At 50.1% G+C, this 13,427-nt stretch overlaps 8 protein-coding genes across 8 annotated transcripts; 4 read left to right on the plus strand and 4 right to left on the minus strand.

Moving 5' to 3' along the window:
• Positions 1-135: 135 nt before the first annotated feature.
• N7506_002090 (uncharacterized protein) lies at positions 136-1,407 on the minus strand (the record flags this gene model as incomplete). Its single annotated transcript, XM_056951386.1, has 2 exons — positions 136-637; positions 692-1,407. 2 exons carry the CDS (start codon positions 1,405-1,407, stop codon positions 136-138), a joined length of 1,218 nt encoding a protein of 405 aa, XP_056817301.1.
• A 1,508-nt stretch (positions 1,408-2,915) lies between these two features.
• On the plus strand, positions 2,916-3,991 carry N7506_002091 (putative succinate:fumarate antiporter (Acr1); the record flags this gene model as incomplete). Its single annotated transcript, XM_056951387.1, has 3 exons — positions 2,916-2,970; positions 3,023-3,120; positions 3,179-3,991. 3 exons carry the CDS (start codon positions 2,916-2,918, stop codon positions 3,989-3,991), a joined length of 966 nt encoding a protein of 321 aa, XP_056817302.1.
• A 348-nt stretch (positions 3,992-4,339) lies between these two features.
• Positions 4,340-5,522, plus strand: N7506_002092 (twinfilin; the record flags this gene model as incomplete). The annotated part of the gene is made up of 4 exons (XM_056951388.1): positions 4,340-4,358; positions 4,409-5,043; positions 5,102-5,353; positions 5,406-5,522. 4 exons carry the CDS (start codon positions 4,340-4,342, stop codon positions 5,520-5,522), a joined length of 1,023 nt encoding a protein of 340 aa, XP_056817303.1.
• A 173-nt stretch (positions 5,523-5,695) lies between these two features.
• On the minus strand, positions 5,696-6,022 carry N7506_002093 (PHF5 family protein; the record flags this gene model as incomplete). The annotated part of the gene is made up of 1 exon (XM_056951389.1): positions 5,696-6,022. The coding sequence occupies one exon, from the start codon at positions 6,020-6,022 to the stop codon at positions 5,696-5,698; it is 327 nt and encodes a 108-aa protein (XP_056817304.1).
• A 285-nt stretch (positions 6,023-6,307) lies between these two features.
• N7506_002094 (pinin family protein) lies at positions 6,308-7,456 on the plus strand (the record flags this gene model as incomplete). Its single annotated transcript, XM_056951390.1, has 4 exons — positions 6,308-6,318; positions 6,391-6,838; positions 6,906-6,974; positions 7,031-7,456. The coding sequence occupies 4 exons, from the start codon at positions 6,308-6,310 to the stop codon at positions 7,454-7,456; spliced, it is 954 nt and encodes a 317-aa protein (XP_056817305.1).
• Positions 7,457-7,994: 538 nt separating this feature from the next.
• Positions 7,995-9,127, minus strand: N7506_002095 (putative choline kinase; the record flags this gene model as incomplete). Its single annotated transcript, XM_056951391.1, has 2 exons — positions 7,995-8,306; positions 8,354-9,127. The coding sequence occupies 2 exons, from the start codon at positions 9,125-9,127 to the stop codon at positions 7,995-7,997; spliced, it is 1,086 nt and encodes a 361-aa protein (XP_056817306.1).
• An 841-nt stretch (positions 9,128-9,968) lies between these two features.
• N7506_002096 (alpha/beta fold hydrolase) lies at positions 9,969-11,285 on the plus strand (the record flags this gene model as incomplete). The annotated part of the gene is made up of 7 exons (XM_056951392.1): positions 9,969-10,047; positions 10,110-10,162; positions 10,214-10,321; positions 10,374-10,483; positions 10,531-10,861; positions 10,912-10,963; positions 11,011-11,285. 7 exons carry the CDS (start codon positions 9,969-9,971, stop codon positions 11,283-11,285), a joined length of 1,008 nt encoding a protein of 335 aa, XP_056817307.1.
• Positions 11,286-11,416: 131 nt separating this feature from the next.
• On the minus strand, positions 11,417-12,880 carry N7506_002097 (saccharopine dehydrogenase family protein; the record flags this gene model as incomplete). The annotated part of the gene is made up of 5 exons (XM_056951393.1): positions 11,417-12,119; positions 12,171-12,295; positions 12,348-12,420; positions 12,472-12,619; positions 12,691-12,880. 5 exons carry the CDS (start codon positions 12,878-12,880, stop codon positions 11,417-11,419), a joined length of 1,239 nt encoding a protein of 412 aa, XP_056817308.1.
• Positions 12,881-13,427: the final 547 nt, after the last annotated feature.

Here is a 13,427-nt window from a genome sequence, read left to right on the forward strand (position 1 = left end):
AATATTTAATATCTGTATGAGAATGTCTACGCTCAAATCATCAAGGACACATGCAAGAAAGTTGCCCGGGAGACGCGCTGTACTTTGCAAGAGAAAAAAAAAAGCCTGACCGTGTTCTCGTAATTTCAAAAAGAATCAAGCGGGAGTCAGTCGAGGTCGAGGTTCGGCTGCATTGTCGTGCCCGTCCCCAGTCACCACCCCAACCTCCATATCTTCCCCAACATTATCCTCTGAGTGTTCTTTCTGGACAATCTTTGCATGCCATTTTTTGAAAAGCTGCACAAAGAAGTGTGCTACGCAGATCTGTTCCGTGGTGTAAAGAAGCACCGGCACGGAGGTCTTCGCCTTGGTGAAGAGATCCAAGGGCTGCCACATAGCATAAAGCAGCGGAATACCAAGTGCTGTGCTTTTTGCCGGCCCACAGAAACAAACAGCAATGGTTTCCTCGGGGGACATGCGCTTGAAAATGGGCTTTGCCCAGGGCCGAGAGCCAAAGACTCGTGGGGGCCTTGCACCCACGAAGCATACCCCTGTCAAGGTAATGTATAATGCGATGTTGAACAAGACAACAAAAACCACGCTTTGCGCAGACATAGTTTGCAGAGCCCCTGTCGCGAAGCAGGAAGAAAATGTGCACCTGGTGCGGTCAGAACAATATGCCAGGGTCTTGATCACATCTCAATCCACTCACCATATCACCAGCAGCATGCAAACAGTACCCAGCTTCGGCAACTTGGTCTTCAAAAGTACCGCCGCAGTATGATCAGGCCAAGTCCACCTTACCAACTGTCCAACAAACAGCGGCAAAAGCACACCGAGTCCCAACTGCTGAAAGACATCTTTGTACATGTTCCCCAAGCTTCCACCACCGTACCGCCACGGGTCAAACGCCGCCTCCTTCGGTAAAAGCGCAACCGTCCAAGCAGCCGTCACGAACGGACCGAGAACATTTGCCAAAAGCACCTCCACCAAAGCTGCCGCATCGTCTCCCCCCGCTGCCCTCGTCATTACGACATTAGATGCAATAGTCGTAGGTATGCACGCCGTAAAAATATAGCCCGCCAGAACCGCACGCTCAATATGTCCCTTCGGATCTCCAGCAAGGATAATATGCACGACAGCCAGCACCAAAGCCGGGATAAACAGAAAAGAAATTATCTGCACCACAAGGTGGAGCCGCCAATTCAAAAACTGTGAAAACAGCTTCTGGCGCGGAATACTCAAACCAGAAATCAAGAAAATGATCGCAATCACTCCGTACATGATACTGTACTCCGAGCGGATCACGCCGCCATGCTTGGCGACGTTCGGGAAGCAGTATGCCAGGGCGCAAACGACTCCGATCCCGATCAGCAGCCATTGGTGCAGGATCTGCGATACGATACGCTTCAGCGGAGTCGGCTCCATTTATTTGGCATGGATATTTGGATACCCTGGACTCTGGAGAGAGCGAGGTCGCGAAAGGATTTGGGAATGTTTGAGATTGCGCGATCGGATTTAATCCGAGGCGGAGTTGATAACGGCTGAAAGATCGCGCGCTTCGTGCGCTTCGCGCCTTGTCTACTGAGGTTTGAGCTCTACATATTCATTACCCTGCATTGTGCTTGGGGCTTGGATGTCTTGTCTTGCGAGGTCAAGAAGAGATTCGCCGAGATCGGGCACCCGATGTTAGATGTTGGGTCGACGCATGTGAAGGTACGTGTATGGCAGCATATGGCATATTGCATCTTGCACATCACACATTGCACATGATATCGAGATGATCTCTATGCACAACAAACCAAATTAAAAGAAAAAGAGCAGGCAAGAGAGAGGTGAAGAGGTAGAGATCTTGAGATTTGGATTTGATTGGGTAAAACGTTCAACCGGGCAGAGTGGTCAACGTCACTCATCAGCTAAATAGGCCTAGGATTTAAGTGCACTAAACACCCCGGACCGAGAGGGAAAAGGCCAAGTCTGCAAGGGTAGGTTAAATGCTCATCTGACTCAGACCCAAGTCCCATGATCACTGGAATAGTACCCTAATTACCCTAGGAACCTCGGCTGAGAGGAACTCCTGCGGTGGCCCGAGAACACCCGCAATAGGTAGCGGTATTCGCTACTTTCCTCCGATGCTGGAACTACCGAACCTGGGGAGAAGCTGTCTCCGGAGTAATTTAGCTCCCCGGAAAATAGGAGAGTAACTATGCGGATGTTTGCATGTATAGCAGGGGTTTTATCACGTTCTACATCCTTTGAACAGTTATGATCTAAGCCTAATTTCAATATTTTAATAAAGTACAGAGAATCACAAGCTTAAACTATGACGACAGTATCAAAGGCATGTGAAGTCAGATCTTTTGGAGATCTGTGAATCATATACCGTGGAAGGAGAGCCGCCCTTGTTCCCGAAGGCCTCGGGATGTCCTGGAGAGCCCTGGAGAGGTACCCGGAATAGAGCATTTAATATTTCCTGATATATTAGAAGAGAGATCCCTCGGTAGTTTACTCTGTTAATCTTTCAATCTTTCTCTCTGCTTTGTCTTTCTGTGCGAGGTTCTATACATTCCACTTCCGCTCGCCCACAGCTTCCGCTACCCCGTCATACCTCCCCCACAAAGTTTGGCACTGCCGCCACTTCGAGCCGAGATTCATATACCCGGTGAATTGCACTGGAATTAAAAAGTTTCAAAGGTCTCATAGACGTCAATTCTTGATCTTGAGCTTCCATAAAAGTCTTGGGAAGAGCATCATTCCAATCGCGCTGGGTATCCCCGGGATTGTATACTGCCGCTTCTCCGCAATTTCGGTTTTCCCTCGCGATTATCGGAACGATCTGCGCAACTCGATTTCCGATATTTCTGGCCATTTGAACACATTCGATTTGCAATCGTGATCCTTCGCATTCCCTTTGCGTATATACACATATTGGAAAGATGTCCGCAAAAAATGCCAATTCAAAGCGCACATCGCCTGCGGTCAACTTGATCGGTAGAGTAGACCCTACCCGCGGGATCTGTACAGTTATTAACCTGTTGATTAGCTGGTGGTGGTGCTGGTATGATGGAGGCTCTGGTCTGCCACCCTCTCGACACAATCAAGGTCCGCATGCAGCTGTCAAGGAGAGCTACAGCACCTGGAGTGAGTTCAGCAGTCAATTCCGGTATTCGGGCAACATGCTAACCACCAGCTTGAACAGGCTAAGCCACGCGGGTTCGTGGCTACCGGTGTGCAGATTGTGAAAAAGGAGACCGCTCTGGGTCTGTACAAGGGTCTGGGTGCCGTGCTAGGTGGTATCATCCCGAAGATGGCCATTCGATTCACCTCATACGAGGCATACAAGGGCGCATTGGCGGATAAGGAGACAGGACATGTCACCAGCAAGGCCACTTTCTTGGCTGGTCTTGCGGCTGGTGTGACTGAAGCTGTGGCCGTGGTCAACCCCATGGAAGTCGTCAAGATTCGTCTGCAGGCCCAGCACCACAGTCTGGCTGACCCCTTGGACGCCCCTAAGTACCGTAGCGCACCGCACGCGCTCTTCACCGTTGTCAAGGAAGAGGGCTTCAGCGTCCTCTACCGCGGTGTCTCACTCACAGCCCTCCGACAGGGTACCAACCAAGCTGCCAACTTTACCGCATACACGGAATTGAAGGCTGCTCTGCAGCGCTGGCAACCGGAGTACAGCAACAGCCAGTTGCCTTCGTACCAGACCACTTTCATCGGATTGATCTCCGGTGCTGTCGGCCCCTTCTCCAATGCCCCCATCGACACCATCAAGACTCGTCTGCAGAAGACCCGTGCTGAGCCCGGTCAATCTGCTGTTTCTCGCATCATGGTCATCGCCAAGGACATGTTCAAGACCGAAGGCACCCGTGCCTTCTACAAGGGTATCACTCCTCGTGTGATGCGTGTCGCTCCCGGACAGGCGGTGACTTTCACCGTGTACGAGTATCTCAAGGGCAAACTTGAGGGATCAAACTGGGCCTTTGTGGGTGGCAAGTTTGAGGAGTGAAGTTGTCAAAATGTCTCGTTCTTTGGAAAGCATTGTGATACCTGTCCCAGCATGGTGGGCGTTGCGATTCCTCTTCTTGCGTTGGGCTATCCTTGGTCCAGCGGGATTTTCTTTTGTAAATATTTTGTGCTTTGCGTTAGTCTCTTTGTATACCACTTTGTTGGGTCTTGACCTGAAATAGAAATTCAATGGTCTTTTTTGATACGTTCCAAGTCCAAGTAGTAGTCGAATATGATGTTGATGAAGAAGGATCCGGGCCCGCTTACACGCCTTCGGGCCCCTCATTCACCGCTCCCCTCCCCTCACATTGTAAACAACCAACTACCCTGCATCCTAAAGTGCAGCATCATGCAGTCCGGTATCACAGGTAAGAGGCTCGAATCCAACTTCAAACGCAATTGTGATTAACAATTTCAGTCTCCTCGGAGCTGCAAGATGCTTTCGCTCGCTTCAACTCCGATACCTCCACCTTCTGCCTGCCCGTAACCATCACAGCAGAGACCCTCACGCCGCTGAACCCGATTCCCTTCCAGGGTACACCGTCCGCGGACTCCTTTTTTCGGCCCTTCCGCAACTCTCCTCTGTTCTGCAGCCTAAGACACCCATCTACCTCCCTACTCCGCCGCACCAAGTCCTCCTCGACCTCCCTCATTGCTCTGACGTACATTCCATCCAATGCCCCCGTGCGAGCAAAGACACTCTTTGCCTCGACTCGCTCAACACTGACTCGCGAGCTTGGCACGGAGAAGTTCGGTTCCACTGTCTTTGCTACTGAGGAAGACGAGGTTCTGGGCCAGGACGCCTGGCGCGAGCGTGATGGCGAGGGCCCCAACGCCATCAGCCGCGAGGACATGATGGGTGAGAAGGAACGGGAACTCGAGGCTGTGAGGAAGGCTGAGGCTGAGGCCCGCAGCGGTACCCCTGGTAGAGACATTGGCATCGGTGGAACTTTTGGACCTGGCTCCGGCTCCGGAATGAGGGTTTCTATGCCTGTTGATGAAGCTGCTAAGACGGCTCTTAGAGATCTACAGGACGGTGGCCTTGTTCAACTGGTAAGTCATGACTAGATGTAAAAGATCGTATTGAAATTCGAGGCTAACTGCTGCAAAGACGATTGACATTCCAACGGAGAAGATCATTTTGGCTGACTCCAAGGCTGGAGTCGAGGCGAGCGCCGTTGCCTCTCACATTTCATCCTCCTCCCCACGATACTCCTTCTACCACTACCCCGGATCTGATGTCGTTGTTTTCGTCTACACCTGCCCCAGTGGATCGTCGATCAAGGAGCGCATGCTGCATGCCAGCTCGCGGAGGAACGCCATCACGGTGGCCGAGCAGGAGGGTCACAAGATCTTGAAGAAGGTATGTATCGATGTGTGATTGTCGTGATTTGTCGTATGCTCACAATTAACAGATTGAGGCCTCGGGCCCGGACGAGATCACTGATGAGCGTTTGCAAGAGGAAGTCAACCCGCCACGAGACCAAGGGCCTGCGCGAGGATTCGCTAGACCTCGTCGTCCCGGTCGGTAAATCGTTAAACCCGTAACCCAATGAAACAAATGGGCATAGAGCCCATTCTTAGCATGTGCAAGCTTTCCATGTCTGTAACTTCTGTAGGCCCTTTTTCATCGCGAGGCATAGAGCACCGGGTGCCTCCCCTCGAGGCAGGCCAAACCCGTAGAGGTAGGCAGCCTGGGGTCTGATCATTGATTCCTGAAACTTTTCTTTTGGTAGAACAAATCTGTTCGCGAACTTCCCAGATTGATAATCTTTGGGCACCCGTCGCGGTCCTTCTCCAGCCGTGTACATTCGAAGCAGTAGAATGCATCACTAATTCCCTCTCCACCGCAGACGGCACACTTGTTCTGGTAGTTACCGAAGGAGCACTCATCGCAGATACGGACGAGGGTGGTTGGGCGCACGTAGGAATCGCACACGGGGCATTTGCCGTCGCATTTGTCACACAGGCGGCCGATGGAAATGCCGGGTTGCTTGCGGCACATGACGAGATCTGGGTGGTGGCGAGACATGATGACTTGGCGTGTGAGATGAGGAGATGGAGAGAGTTGTCAAAACGGAGATATGCTTGAGTTGAGAGGTGCAGGTGGAATGACGAGAGCTTAGAAATGAAAAAGCCGGAGGGAAAGGCGCGGTCGGTGGTCCGTGCGCGCGGACTCTCGGTATCCGTTCCTTTTGCGCTTGATTGTCCCAAGCAGGAACCAAGTTGGAGTGCTTTGCTGGTTGTTTTCACTCGCGGTGGTTTTCTTTGATTGCTCGCTCTTTGGATGATATAACTGGTTTGTATTCATTCGATCATGGTTGAAGAGTGAGTTCCCTCTTGAATCTACCCGCGCAAGCATGTTGAACGGGTGTAGCTAACATTCGCAATCTTGCACAGAACACTCGCCTCGGCAGTCGCAGTGCCTGAACAGGTCACCGTGCGCCAGTCACCTGAAACTCATACCAAGCGACGGCAATCGTCAGTCTCGGAATATGATAGTAAGCGCCGGCGACTTAGCTCTCAAGCCAACATCTCTCCGCAGTCAGAGAGACGGCGTCCCTCTTCCCCACCGGCTTCGACGAGGGAATCTGAAGAGAGACCGTCCAGACCACGTGGAAACCGCGACGAAGATCGCAAACGTGGTCAACGGCTATTTGGTGGGCTGCTGGGCACCCTCTCCCAGAAGCCGAGCAATGCGGCACAGAGACGCCGCGCCGATATTGAGAAGAAGCAACAAGACAAGTTGAAGACACAAGATGCGCAATATGGCGAGTTGAAGAAGCGAAGGAAAGAGGAGCGTGAAGAAATCCGCAGGAGGGAAGTGCCGATGTATGAGCGGGAGGCAGTACGTTTGATCCACCCCGTTTACAGAACGCTTCATGTGCACTGGTCCCCTAACTCTCCTGGAACAGATGCACACAAGACACTCAAATCTGATTGCGATGGCGTATTTCCACAAGACTCGGGCTGAACCGGCTTTGGTGAGCGATCCTCCTGCTTCATTCATCCTCAATGACCAACACTAACCATTTTCCAGTATTATAAACCATGGCAGCCAAGACCTGGTGACGAGTCAGTGATCAAAGAGCAGATTGAAAAGGCAGAAGCTCTAGTGGCCCAGGAAGTCGCTGAGTTTGAAGCCAAATACCCACCAGAGGCCTTCGCCCCTAAATTACCAACTCCCGAGTCGCAGCCAAAGCTCGAAAAGCCAACAGAACAGCAGCAACCAGATACCCAAGCAGAAGAACCGTTGGTTCAAGCAGATTCCGCAGATACAGGATCTCAGGGGCAAGTGCTGAGTGCTCCGGACATAGTGTCTCAGGAAACTAATGAAGGAGCCTCTAAAGTTCAACAGGATGAGACGCCTGCTAAGGTGGATGAAAGCGTTCTTGAACAGCATGAATTACATAACGACGACGGAGGTGAGGTTGTTGAGGATAACGAGGATACTGTGATTTATTAAGTACCGATTGTCGGCTGTGCGAACTTGTCAATCTGGGTGCAATGGTTTTACCAAAACTCATGTCCGATGCCTGGTTTTCTGCGGTCCAAGGGTCTGATGGGCGTTGTATTTCTATTCCGAGGCGTTTGGTCATGTGTAAGTCAAGATATGTCGCTTTTCGATAAATAAACCTCATGTCGTGACATTGAAATGCTTGTGACGTGATGTGTTAGGTCGCTGGGTGTTACTGGGCCTTATCCCTGGGACACTTTTGACATGCTAGGAAGTGTTCAATTATTATGACTACCCTTACGAAGGGCTGATGAATGAAAAGTGGCGAGGAACTCTTCAATGAAACCCCTAGCATACTTACACGGTTGATATTTCCTATTTGCTCCTGGTTCATGCTTAGGGTCCGAGGCGAAACATGCCTTAAGCTGTTCGAATTCTGAGATAAGAAGACTTGTATCAAATGCTTTATGTAGAAAATTTCATATGTCTACCATGTGTCATATCGCGTCACATCACATCACATTTCATGAAGCCATATGCTTGCTGTTCAGATGCCTTCCAGTCCAAGCTTGATATATTGACCCATGAACTCATCGAACAACTTGCGGAGACCAAGAAGATTCAATGGATCTTTGTCATCCTCAGCTTCCATGAAACACAACATATTGTGAATGTCAAAAGTAATCGCAAGCATGTATCCATACTCAGATTCCAGAAACACCTGTGCCCCAGTATCAGAATCACCCGTCAATTTGTTCCACTGCGCAGCATAGACCTGACAAAAGTGCATCTTTTCATCCTCGGTGTATTTTTTGCAATTTGCAATCTTGTTCTCCTCATCAAACCACTTGAACATCTTCTGCATGAAATGCCCCCGATGTCAAATGCTCGATAATTTTGCATAACGAATTCGAAATCAATGAGAACAACTTTGCTCCCTTCTTCGGGTGCATTTTTGATCATAGTGTTCATGAATTGGACGTCATGGATACACCATCCGGTCTTTCCTCCTATTTCTTCCAATCGGCGAACGATCTTCCTCAACCGTGATGCAAAGTCGTAGTCAACTAGATCATCCATGTTGACACCCCCTTCTCTGCCAAGTTTCTTCAGTTTTGTCATCCCATGGTAGGTCCTGAGACCATTGAAAACGGCATCATAGTACTCCCCCACAGTCTTCTTCTCCAATGATGCCTGCAAGACATGGAATGTAGCCATTCCGCTGGCAACATCTGCCCTAATGGAAGGATCTTCGACGTCTCCAGGTTCCATATTTCGCGCATCGAGGAACTCATCAATTCGCCCCAGCGTGCCATCCTGTGTCTGAAAGAAACCAAAGACCTGCGCCCCCAACCCAGATTGGCCGTACTCATGACACAAGATTGCTTCTTCCTGCTTACTCGGAACTAGACTGTTGAAGATTTCGAGACAGCCGGTGGTACTTTTGTGGAACTTGATGAAGACTTTCAAGGGCTCTGCGGGCACACCCGTTGTCGGATGCGGTCGCTCGACGGGACAGTGGGCGTTGGCAAAAGATGGATGATAGGATATGCTGAGGGTTTCTGGGTCCACAAAGCGCCATTCTTTGGTCAAGAATGTACCGATGATGTCTCGGATGCTCTGTTTGCTTGGTATCTCGTCTTCGCGGAGGGTGACGGGGACCGGGGTCAAGGTGGCCATTCTTCAAAAATGTAAAAAGAATCAAGGATTGTGCAGCTCGTTTGAAATTTTTCTCCGACAAGGTCTATGCAGTTGGAAGAAGATCATATGTATGACCAATTTTCCATACTATATATCTTAGTCCGACAATGATTGGCTCAATGCCCAGAGATCTCGACCCACCAGATGTCGGGGTCCCTTTGAGTGTTTAGCGTCAACCTTGGAAGGGTATCCAAAATCGTATGCTGTTGACCGTCCTATCTCTCAGCTTTGCCAACTTAGCATTTACTACCTAGGTAGAGAGATGGGTTCTATCAGAAACGAATATTATCACTGCTCCGGATTGGTTGTTGGGTTCCCAACCTTGCCTTCTCCAGCCCTGGAGGTTTGGTATAAAATGAACTGGACACTATGGGTTGTACCTCATTGAATATTCTTTATATCAGTCTGTGTCTGGATATCCGCTTGGTATATATATTACAAGGTTCTGGACCTCCATGTCGCTCCACCGACTCGAACATGAAAAAGAATGCAAGCGCATAAAGATGTGCCCCAGATTTATAGAGCTAACGTCTTGGCGCCCCACCTGATCAACGTGCCGAGGCAGAAACGTGAGGGGGATTCGGCATACAATCTCTCCGAATACCTTCGGTGACTCCATTGTTCTAATAATCTTTCCCATTCCAGGCTCCCAGGCAGTTTCCGACTTGGAAGATTAATGATCAGCTAGCTCCGAAATCATTCTTGGCCAACCTCACGTGATTCGCCGTGGAGTTTCACGAATATATATTGCGGAACTTGATCTTCAGACCCTGAAGCCCCTTTAATTATCATCTGATCGTCGAGATATTCGCATCGGAACATGGTTGTCGATAAAATCCAAGTGTCGGGTGATTCCCGAGTTGAGTACAAGACTGCCAATCTCAATGGACACACCTACTGTGCGTACCACCTGGACAGCCGCGAACAATGCAGAGATCGAGCTAATACCATACCTCCCCAGCTTACCTTCTCAGTCAACCCAAGTCAGGAACCTACAAGGCCACAATATTCCTAGTAAGAATGCAGTGCCGATGTCAACAGAGCATAGACTGATCATCCGACCAGATTCATGGCTTCCCCGACATCTCAATGGGGTGGCGGTATCAGATCCCCATGCTTGTCGACATGGGCTTGCGCGTAGTCGCTCCTGACTGTTTGGGATACGGACGAACAGTGAGCTTTCAAGGTTTCATTCTCACTGTCCCAAAAGACCTAACAATAGCAGGATGCACCAGACGACTTCACACCCTACTCGCACAAAAGCTGCGCAGCAGACATCAAAGCCCTGGCGACCCATCTCGGCGAGACTCAGATCATCCTCGGTGGACATGACTGGCAAGTACATCATTCCTAGAATCGAGAACTCAACTAATGTGAAACAGGGGTGCTGCGTTCGCCTACCGCATTGCTCTATGGTATCCGGAGCTGGTGAGCCACTTGTTCACTGTCTGTGTGCCGTACGCGCGCCCAATGAAAGAGGGCATTTCTCTCGAAAGCTTGGTACAGAATTCAGCGCCGCATTTCGCGTACCAGCTTCAGTTCAAGAGTGGAGAGCTGGAAAAGGTTATTCGCTCCAAGAGCGATATTGGCCAATTCCTACTTGCGCTTTATGGAGGCCGCACTGAGGCCGGCGAGGTCGGGTTTGATGCCCACAAGGGTGTTTTGGTGGATAAGATTGGGGGCCTCAAGCCTTCGAGGCTGTTGACTGAAGAGGTGAGTTGAAAGTTTGAAGATGGTCGAAATTTTGCGCTGACTTGTGGTAGGAATTGGAGTATTATACGAATGAGTTTGCTAGGAGTGGTGTCCATGGTCCTCGTATGTTATTTCCAAAGTATTGAGATATGGTCTCTAACTTGTTGCAGTTAATTGGTATCGAACCCGAGAGGTGAATCACAGAGAGGAGCTTGAGATTCTTGACAGGCAGATTCAGATCCCTACCCTGTTTATTCAGGCGTTGAGAGATCAAGCTCTACCACCGCATTTGGGGAAGTCGATGGCGAAGCATATTCCCAATTTCACCTTGAAACAGGTCAATACCTCACACTGGGCGTTGTGGGAGAAGCCCGAGGAAGTTAACGTTATCATCTCGGATTGGTTGAAGGAGAATGTTTTTGTTGGTAGAGCTGGCAAGCTCTGAGCCAGAAATGTAAATATTTGCACTGATAACAAAGCAGATTGATTATGGGGATGAATACATAAAATATCGTCAGAAGAACAACATTCCTTCGACTGAGCATATAGTAGAGGTGATCAGTTGGACTAGGCCCGCTAATGCTGGAACACCTTGGTCTCAATGCTGCAGCCGACCTTCTCCAAGCGATCCACATAGTCCTGACCCAGAGTAGCAGGAGTAACGATACCGCCACGCGACACCTTCTTGATCTTCTCTTCCTCATTGAGGATAACCATTGCAGCCTCCGCCATCAAAAGTCCAGTGAAGAGATACATACCGCCCGAGAAAGAGATCTTACCAAAGGCGCGCTGCTTCTCGGCATTATCCGCCGTTGCAATAGCATTGTACTCCAGACGATCGTTAGTCGAGTCCTCACGACGAGGACCAGCTCCAGGCGCAAAGACGAACTTTCGCAACAACCAGCGAACAGGGGACAGCAACAGCAACGTGAGTCCAACTGCGAATCCAATGTGCACCGCAACACCAATCAATGCATTTCGGACTGACAAGAACTGGCGGAAGACGAATTGTTGACCGTATAGTTCGGGCATGAGGCTGCTGCTGCGGTGCACGAGGGTGATGTCAGCGATGGCGGACGGGGAAGTGGTGACCGTGCCTAGATCACGGATCGCGCGAACGCCGAAGACCCTTTCTAGGATGGTATCGCTGGGGATCTTCTTTGGTGGAGCTGAGGCTGATAGCGCGAATGGGGTCATTGATCTGGATAGCTCGGATACTGGGAGCCAGTCAAACATTGTGAGGATGGTGTTCAAGGTGCCGCCACTGGGACCGGAGGATCTGATGGGATTAGTATACATGTGGCAAGCATTGAAATACCAGGGGACATACTTCATTTCTTTGATAGTGCCATCAATCTGGCGAGTTGGAGCCGAGAGATCTTCGCGGACTCGCTTGACCAGAGACCACGCGAGAAGATCAGCGGGTGCACTCTCAACGCCGGTCGAGGGAATCATCTGGTCAGGTTAGATTTGAGCTGGGTGTGCAGAGATTCAAGGTATAACGCACAATTGCACCATTGGCTTTAGCAGTCTCGTGGTACTTCTCGATGATCAACTTGATCCACGGGGTCTCTCCAGTGCTATGAGAATTAGCGATTACCATGAGCAATGACGAGAATGTATGAACATACGCATCGACATAGTGAGTTCCATTGGTTGCACACGCCTCGACGACTGGAGTTGAATACAAGTGGTAAGGACCCACACAGTTGATAATGAGTCGCGTCTTCTGTGCAAGCTCATTGAGCTCACGGGAGTTGAGTTGAGCCACCAGAATATCTATGACCCGGACCTGATAAGCATTGATGTATAGTTTATAGGAAATTGGATACCGGGACAAGGGCAAATACCTGGGTCAGCGCGGTCTGGGTTGAGGGCTTTCAGTTCCTTGGCGATGGGCTCCATCTTCTGCGCAGAGCGGCCTGCAATGGCCCATTTCAGATCGGTAGGGAGGTTCTGAACAATGTGTTCTGAGCAGAATCGACCCGTGTAGCCGGTTGGGCCGAGTAGGACCAAGTCATATTGGCGGTTGGAAGCCATTGGAGCTGTAGATCTGCAAGACAGGGGAGCTTTCGGGAGAGGGTAGGCTCGGCAGGCTGCTTGGAGGTGCGGTCTGCTCTGTTGAGTGGGGGACAAGCGAGGGAAATCAGAAGACGATTTAAAGATCTCTCAAGGACACGAGGTGGTACAAGTCATACGCAGACTTTACAATTTTACATTCTTCGGCTTTAGAAACATTTTATATTCAATGAATTCATGCATAACCATCACGTGACCGGGGTGATTTATTGCACCGACTGCTTCAGAGCTGGCCGTGGGAGTTTCAGTGACGCCGAATGACCGCATGTGAGTGAGAGTCGAGCTACACTGAGGTTCAGGAGGTGCTAGTTTTGAAACCTGAAATAAACGGCAGCAATCAAGTCGATTATCAATTTCCTCAATTCTAATAAAAAATAGAAAAGAACATCCACTTCACGTCGTCATTTGCAGTGGATCGAGTGGATTCCAGTCGAAGCCCTTGGCAAACCGTCGAAACCTGAGGCCGCCAGTCGCTGCATTAAGGTGCATGACGTAAGCCCACTAAGAC

This window comes from Penicillium brevicompactum, assembly GCF_028827555.1.
Source record: "Penicillium brevicompactum strain IBT 35665 chromosome Unknown utg000001l_segment0_segment0, whole genome shotgun sequence".
Classification (NCBI taxonomy): domain Eukaryota; kingdom Fungi; phylum Ascomycota; class Eurotiomycetes; order Eurotiales; family Aspergillaceae; genus Penicillium; species Penicillium brevicompactum.